This window comes from Pavona decussata, unplaced genomic scaffold (genome assembly GCF_977016875.1).
Source record: "Pavona decussata unplaced genomic scaffold, jaPavDecu1.1 SCAFFOLD_73, whole genome shotgun sequence".
NCBI lineage: Eukaryota > Metazoa > Cnidaria > Anthozoa > Scleractinia > Agariciidae > Pavona > Pavona decussata.
In genome coordinates, this window is record NW_028145492.1 from 100,972 (window position 1) to 109,481 (window position 8,510).

Here is an 8,510-nt window from a genome sequence, read left to right on the forward strand (position 1 = left end):
TCAGAAGTAATTAGCTCATGTGAACAAAGTGTCTATCTTGTTTGAAATGACTTGAAAAATCGTTCGCACCAACTTGAGGCCGCGGCGCGTTAAGCCCGCACAAAATCAAACTTATCGCCCAGGCGATAAATCACGTAATTCGGGAAGGGTGCTTCAAATTGAAACGCAAGGTTAAAAGAAATATATGTTTCAAAGCCCCCATTTAGTGGCCTGCCTTGGACAAAGAGAGTTCACCTATTGTATGAATAATTGACAAGGCATGGCTCAGTGACAAATAACATACTTCTAAATATTTTCAAATTAAAATTTCATAACGCGAGCACAAAAGAACAGCGCTTCGAGTTTACAGTGGACTTTCTTAATCTCTTTTAAAAGGTGACAAGCTCTCGTTTTTGTTCGCGGCTCAGGAATGCGTTGCTAAAGTGAAATAGCGAAAGAAAACGTCGTTGTTGTCTGCCTTGCGCAATTCACGCGGGTCTCCTTGGTTTAAATTCTAATCGGTAGAATTGACCTCGCACAGTTGTAGTCATGCTAAAGTTATTTGGCGGTGCGCGATCTGATTGGCGGAGAGCGCCGCGCCACTAGCAGTGAACAAGCCTCCGAAGATTTAAACAAACTATTCTATCATGCATGCGCAATGAGTTATGCTAGTTTAGATTGGCCAACAGCGGCCTATTGTCAAGTGGAATCAGTCGTTTAGCCATTTTTCGCCTTGCGCAACCTGCAAAGCATTGAATTCATGATGGGACCGGGGCGGGTCTTTAATAAATTAATAGCCGGCCAGTAGAATGACGGAGACTTGTTGTTTTAAATAGCAGATATTGTGTTATTCTTTTGTCGTGATATGATCAAGGGGTATTCAGTCTCTACGTATGAAACTTTGTGCCGGGCGAACAAGTGGGAAATTGTTTACGACCGCTGTCAAATCCTCGCTGCACCTGGCCAGTCGGCTCAGCGCCTATATTAACTAGCGCAAGTTGCTTCAGTCTTATTTCAACCAAAGTCAGCGATCGAGCAGTTATCATACCCCAAGAATTAATCTTTTTTTCGGACTGACGTTCATCCAACTGCAAGTCTGCCCACCAAAGCCACGACTCAAGAATGCCTCGCTCATTTTTAATCAAGAAGAGGGAGTTCAAGAAAAATAACATCACCTACTTTGGTAAGCTCAGTTAATCACCAACTCTTATCTATTTGCGCTCAAGTTTTAATCCTTTCCAAATTTTTGTTGCGCTTTAACATTCACCGTAAGTGTGGCCGAGAGAAGTTACGAATGCTATTTTAGATCACCTCGGCCCGGCTAGAAAGTCTTCCGTCCACAAACGGCAAAACGATAAAAGCTATTAAAATCATTTTTAATTGCCCATTTCACTGCATGGAAAGTGACAACCCAGTATCTGTGACTACATGTAACTTGGACCCATTATTTGAAAGTTTCTCGGTTGTTTTTAATTCTCGTAGGAGAATTAACGTTCCGAAAACTTAATCCATACAATATTTCATAAGATTCGAGTCCATGTTCGTTATACCGCTTTGGCTTGAGCTATTTTTCCTTTGTTGAGGGTTTTTAATACGAGCCGACCTTGCTACCCGTAAAATACCTGATGGGTCTTTTAAGAAGCATCAAAGCGAATTCACTAACAACCATAAAACAAACGTGGCCTTAAGTTGTTCTATTAAGCCGAGCAAAATAAAAGCATTCGCGGAAATAAAAATCAAAACCCTTATCCTATATAAGATAAACAGTAACACGATCGCTAGGGAAAAGTGAGCTCGCTCTAATTACTCCAGTTTTGCGATTACAGAGTAGCTCCTTGCTGGCTTTGAATTATTAATTCGTGGTGTACAAATGACGATGAGATTTTCTTCCGTTTTGCGTTAGTGGCATTGGGATAAATCAATGAAAGCGTTTTCACACCAAAAGTGATTTTCGAATTTCTTATTTTATTTTATTTTTTTTCACTGATTCACCGTTTATTAAACCCATGTCATATTGTCTTAGGCAGGGCAGCATTGCAATACGTAATAATATACAATTGCTGAGTGCACGAATGAGCTTTTGTTTCCCGTTCTAGAACCAGCGAAGCACACGCTTTCGCTTCGTTGTGCTTATAGATTTATTTTCTTTAGAGTTGTATGGAAACGCTTCGCCTTTTCGGCTTTGTTTGGCGGTTCTTTGGGAAGCCCTTGGATTAGGAGAAGTGTTTAAATGCGCCAAGGAAGAATTCCGCGGCCGTCGTGTCTTATGACTTTTGTTAAATGGCATTTTTAAGCTTTAAAAAATTCATAAGAAAACCCAAACAAAGTTTGTTTCTTCATTTAACGGGCCTAAATACTTCCAAATACGAATTCAGTTTGGGCGTTTGTTATGTTAGGAAACTCTCAGAGATCTCGTTAAGATTTTCATTCGTAATTTAGTAAGGCTGTTTAACATCAGTTACGATTTGCAAACACGCATTACAATGGATCTTGCCTATTGATGAGGCATTCATCTTTTTAACAGAGGACAGAGAGAGATTCAGCTAGGAGAGAAATCCTAATTACCTCCTTTAGAGCATTGCAAAGAGAAGTGTTTATAAAGTTAATGTTATTTACAGTATGTAGCAGGAATTGCTTTGCTTTGAAAATCCGTGTTAATCCCCCTAATGCTACCACTCGGCATTAAAATCACTTGGCTCGTTTGCCAACTACAAGCAGCCATTATTTTTAAGCTGGCTAATGCACTTTGTGTATGATAAATGATGAAATATTCACACAATTTATTTTTTGCGGTTTTCCTAGAGAGAGCCACAAAGCCCAATCTCCATGCTGTTTTGTAGAAATTGTGTAAACTGTCGATCATTGCTTGAGTAAACTAGGGAATTAACATTGTTGCTTTTCTTTATTACAGATAATACGCAAGACACTCCTCCAACTATCGCTTCCTCGCAAGCCGAGCTGTATCGCTTATCTTCGCCTTATGCACAGCCAATGGTCATAGCCCACAGCGAGCCGCATATTATCACATCTGGCAGGGAAATAAATGTACAAAATGGCTTTCACAGTGAGAAGGAAAAGAAATTGAAGGCATGGAGCAGAGAAGAACGCGGCCCCGAAACAGAGCGCTTGGCAGATTTTCAATCAATAAAAGAAGAGAAAGATGCGGATTCGACTGGCGGCGAGAAGCCTTACACATGTCAACACTGCAGTAAAGTGTTCACGCGCTCGTGGAATTTCCAGCGCCATATTCTCATCCACACCGGCCAGAAGCCGTATAAATGTCAGAAATGCCCCAAGGCTTTCGCCCTGGCAGCACACCTGAAGATCCACAATCGCATTCACACCGGCGAGAAACCCTACACGTGTAATATCTGCTGCCGCGGCTTTGCCCAGTTGACCAACCTACAACGGCACATTTTGACGCACACGGGCGAGAAACCACACAAGTGCCAATACTGCCCCAAAGCCTTCGTGAGCTCCAGCGATCTGCGAAGGCACGTGCGGATTCATACGGGCGAGCGACCGTACAAGTGCAAGCAGTGCTCGAAAGCATTCACCACGTCTGGAAATCTGCAGTCGCATATCCTCACGCACACAGGCGAGAAGCCCTACAAGTGTAACATCTGTAACTGGAAGTTTATCAGCTCCAGCAATCTCCGCACGCACATTCGGATCCACCATGCGTACTACCTGGAAAAATCGAACGCCACTCACCATCGAGCCGAGCAGCAGAGCGGTAACACCCGTCTTGCGCCCGACTCCGTTACGGAGCAAATGAGAGAGAATATGCCCTTCAAGAACCTCATAGAATCGCAGAGAGAACAAGTATTTTATTAACTGTATGATTAAAAACTTACACCCATCGTAAACAGTGCGTTAATTCAGTTACTGAAAGAAGTTCAAGCTTTCTTAATGTAGGACAGTGGCAACAAAAACAACAATCTTTGTATTATCTATATTGTATAAAGTAAATTTTATAACACTCACAAGTTAACTTAAGAGTAAAAGAGCTATATATAAATTAGTCTAATTCGTGTTAAAAAAGAATACTTTTAAATATCAACATGATAAGTTTGAAATATATATACTTTATTAAGCAGAGCTGATATAAATAAACAGTGTATTTATGTAACACAGTGTGTAAAAGTAACTTTTGATATTCCAAAATGAACGAGAAAAATTAAAACAGCGAAAACCGAAAAGTTAGTACTGTAGAGAGAAAAAGAGAAAGAGTGAAGTATGCATGGTTTTATTTTTAAAAAATAGATTATATTGTTATCTTGAAAGCGTTTACTAACGAGAATAATTAAAGCCACTCTGATGTTTCTTCAGAATAATAATTTACCTTAGAAAAAGAGTCACGTGTACTGCCAGTGTTGGATTAAGGAACAGGTGGCCGGGTACATGTTTTAGCATGGAACCAGCGTAACCATTGTTCCTAAACCTTCTGTATAGATATGAGATGCGCTACACTGCCAAGTGACCGAATAAAGTCTCTTATGATTAACAGATGCCTCAAATAGTCATTTTGTTTGAAACCGGGGGCGAGATTTGGGACGCAGTGTAAAAAAAAAAAAAGAAAAAACGCAAATAGTTACTCGACAACACGGTTATTATTATTATAAACAACAATACCGCGTCATTTTCTTAGTGCCGCAAATTGAGCGAGTGTCCTGCCATTGCAATCAAATTTGGGCGACATCCAAATTTTAAGTCCTTTTTTGTTTTGAAGAAAGAAAACTATTGGGAATGTATGGTGGTCCTTTGTATCACGGAGAAATTAAAATAAATATTAAACTTGCTGCACGCAAACAAAAGAAGGGATTATGGGGTTAAGAAATTCTAAAACAACCTTTACTGAACAGCATAGCTCTCCTGCTTCATTCCGGCGAAACTGATTTCGTCTTTATCGGAAAGAATTCTTGGTGGGAAGGTGAAAATGTCAGGAAAGGATCATTTTAGGGACTTCTCATCGCCAAATTTTCATTGCCCTCTTTTTAATTCAGATGCTGCTTCTCGATAGCAAGTGTTTGCTTTACAAAGCACATGACAATGTCGTTCTTGGCTTATAGTGGCTACGGATTGACCTAAATTCTAAGCGTTCGTGAAAGTCTTGGAAGATTTCGAAAACAAATCACGCGAGTAAAACAATCCTAGCTGTAGTTATAACTGGGTTGTCGTTCTGTCTTTCTTCTTAATATCGCAGAAAAAGGCATTAAACTCTCCGAGAACCAGCCTGGCTGGTGCGTAGGAAGGCCACCTGGTTTTCATGATTGAGTCACGTTTTTACTGTCTCGCATGTACAAGGTATCCAGCGACCCGCCTTAGAAGTGTCAGCTATTAGGACGGAAATGAAAACTAAAATTAAGTAAAGGCGACAGCATGCCAAAACACGAAACACAACTTGTACTTCATTTAACTCTGAATTGAAGTCTTGAAAAAAAGAGGACATTCCGTCATAGCTATTCGGGGATATGATAACTAAAGCCTTTCGAGAAAGAGGACGATTTAGTCGCGATTAGCAACTATATATGTGTATATCAGTGGTTTGTTCTTGGAGATTTACCTGGATATTACAAGCTTGCACAGATTATTCCTTTTGTTTGAAAAGAACGCGCTAGGATTTGCATATAAATCGGTGACATGGTGGGTACATTTTAAAGTGCTGAAGCGATGCCAGTGTGGGCCAATTCAAACAATAAGAGTTGGGTTAGTAAAACGTGCTTCTTCAAAACCAGTGCCGGTAAAGCTGCGAACAGCAGGCTTACTGGCGTCCAACTACTTACTAATCGAACTGCTAAGTCGGTTAAATCCTAAAAATAGGTGTTTCTGAAGCGAAGTTAACGACAAGACACAAACTACAAATGGCAAACTTTGTAATATCGAGCGATAGTCGTAACAATTTGAAAACAAAGAGCAAACTGTGAACCGTTTTTGGCATCGGATCCTATTAGATGTTGAGCTGATATCTGTGTATATTTGTATTGTGTGATAAGATAAGTAAATGAAAGCTACAACGGCGGTACAAAAGACCGCACGCAAAACCTACACCAAAAGTGTCATCAAAAATATTCCTAAAACAATACAGTTTTTACTGCATTTTTAGAGCAAATTCCACCAAAAAGGCCAACCTAATCAATACACAGAACTGACCCAATAGATTCAAAGAGTGGTTATAAATCATTACTTAATTTCTCCCAACAAGTCGGCTCAATTACATGCCCAGGCCAACCAAACTCTTCTTGTCTGAACGTTTGCTACTAAAAGGCAGATGCAGTTATTAATTAAAGAAACCGACAGTGCTAAATGTAAATAGTTGTACTTTGCACTGGTTAGCCTCCGTCGACATTGTGAAAGACATTGCACAAAACAGGGTACTCTCATTTAAATAGCCGTAAGCGGGGCGGCCGGAGGGATCATTTTTTTCAGTTTATTTTCTTTGACAGAGGATCACTTCACGCACGGTTTTGTTAAAACTAAATCTAATTTCATAAATTTCCACAATGCTCATGCTCTTTACTTTTTTGGCTCTTGAACAAGAACGTGATGTATAAACTTAATTGATGTTTCCTCGATGAACAATATTTGAGAATGGAAATGACGAAGGTGAAAGTAAATATATGTATGACTCAGAAACTTGGCACATATAGCAACAACGATTTTCAATATACCGTACACTTTTGTTATGTTGTTGAAACAGTGAAATGAATTAGGGAGCTAAGAACACAGATTACAATTAGGATTTGTTAAGTTGTGCAAGCATACAACAAAGCACAATTAAACACTGCATAATCGGACATAATTGAGGATCACAAGCAAAGTGGGCCAAAGATTGTAAACAAACAAATAAGTTTCAAAATGTGTTTCAGTGCCAGGAACTAAAAAAAAAAAGAAATAAAGAATTATTTTCTATTTTTTGGTCGGGGGTGAATTCTTATTGCATTTCAAACAAAATGAGCAAATTTCCAGTTAGTTAGTTTTTTTATTTTATTTTAGTTTGGGATAGCCCAGTTTGCTTATGACCTCCTCCGTCAATTTAAAATGACACAAAACTTGGGAACTCGTCAAGTTTGTTCGAAGAGGACTCACCTTGTCTGGGGTAGGGGAGTTATCGAAGACACCCCGTATCTCATAAGCCCGGCACTACCAACAAAATTTCATTGGCTTTAAAATTTGAGTTGACACAGAAATATTCAGCTAACAAGAGTCAGCATTGCTAGATAAACAAGAAAAGTGAGGCTTGAGTCTCATTGTCATTTTTTACTGCTGGATAGAGGGGTGGCAATGCAATAAAGACACCATCTTTTGAGGTTGAGTAAGGAGGGGGGGGGGGGGGTGGGGGAGGGGTGTAGGCAGAGACCACCATCTATTTTGTGGTTTGGTGGGTCCTGTTCGAGTATAGTAGTTTTGACCACTTCCCGTCTATCAGTGTTTTTATCAATTTTTCACGACAACCCCAAACGATTGCTCAGTAAGGACTTTTTTACCGCTTAATGAAATTAAGGAAGCAGTATCAATGCAATAAGCCGAAACGAGGCACAAGTAAGCACAAATTCAAAGCACCGTCCAATAATTGAGCTAGCATTGTACAGTTCAGTTCTTATAAATTCACACAGGACTACGATGACAAACACGTTGTCGCTGTTCTGTGAAAGTGTGATGCAGTTTTCTTAACAAGTGACTGAACCAGTTCTCACCCGTGCCGCACGTATTGACGTTCTCGACATTTCCCATTTTAAAGGCCCCTCTATACATGCGATTTTTATGCTTTTGTTGCACTTCACTGCAATTTTTCACGCGCAAGGCGGTGACTTTGAATCGTACGTGTAAACCAGCTGAGATTTCAGCGCGATACTGTTCCCGAGATATCAATGTACTTTTTGTGAGAAATCCTGTAAATTTGCATTGAGTTTCAAACATGTTCGAAACCACTGCGATATCGGGACGATAGGTCGAGCCGAAATCGTCTCTAGTTTACACACGAAACTTTAAAACTGCAACTTGAGCGCGATAACAAAAGTTGAATTTAAAAGGTACGACAAAAATTGCACAGAAATCGTACGATGTGTACACCGGCCTTAACACCATGCAGGACGCATATCATGTAAATAAATAACACTTACGCACCATCAGTTTGAAACTTCACCATCCCGACCCCTCTCCCCGGGCATTTAATTATACAGCGTACCTGAGGAGTGGGGGATTTATCTTTGCTATGACGGTTGTGCAATCAGAACCGAATTTAACAGTATTGATCTGATGGAAATAAGCGCATTGGTTTTTTTGTCACGCCTGTTTTTTTTTTGTGTGGGAATTTAGGTGTTTAAAGGAGGAGATTTCTCCTAACATTTCACGGTCCGTCCCTAACGCAGAGTTTTACGGCTTTTTCCCGCATGATTTCAAAGGCCCATGTGTGGTCTTTTGTTTTTCTAAAACCGCAAAATCGTTCAAGTGTGTGACTGTTTATCGTTTCATTGTAAAACTTACAACCATTTACAGTTCACATTGTCAGCTGAGAATTGATAGAAGGA

The 8,510-nt window shown here is 39.9% G+C and overlaps 1 protein-coding gene across 1 annotated transcript; it reads left to right on the top strand.

Annotated features, from left to right (window-relative positions):
• The first annotated feature begins 611 nt into the window (after positions 1 to 611).
• On the top strand, positions 612 to 4,486 carry LOC146476706 (uncharacterized). The gene is made up of 2 exons (XM_085114153.1): positions 612 to 1,162; positions 2,891 to 4,486. The coding sequence occupies exons 1-2, from the start codon at positions 1,102 to 1,104 to the stop codon at positions 3,814 to 3,816; spliced, it is 987 nt and encodes a 328-aa protein (XP_084970279.1). The 5' UTR covers positions 612 to 1,101; the 3' UTR covers positions 3,817 to 4,486.
• The last annotated feature ends 4,024 nt before the right edge of the window (positions 4,487 to 8,510 follow it).

Excerpts from the sequence above, each read along its gene's own strand:
- LOC146476706 (XM_085114153.1), top strand. The coding sequence starts at position 1,102 with ATGCCTCGCTCATTTTTAATCAAGAAGAGGGAGTTCAAGAAAAATAAC. Across the intron at positions 1,163-2,890 it reads AAATAACATCACCTACTTTG|ATAATACGCAAGACACTCCT; the intron begins GTAAGCTCAGTT and ends TCTTTATTACAG.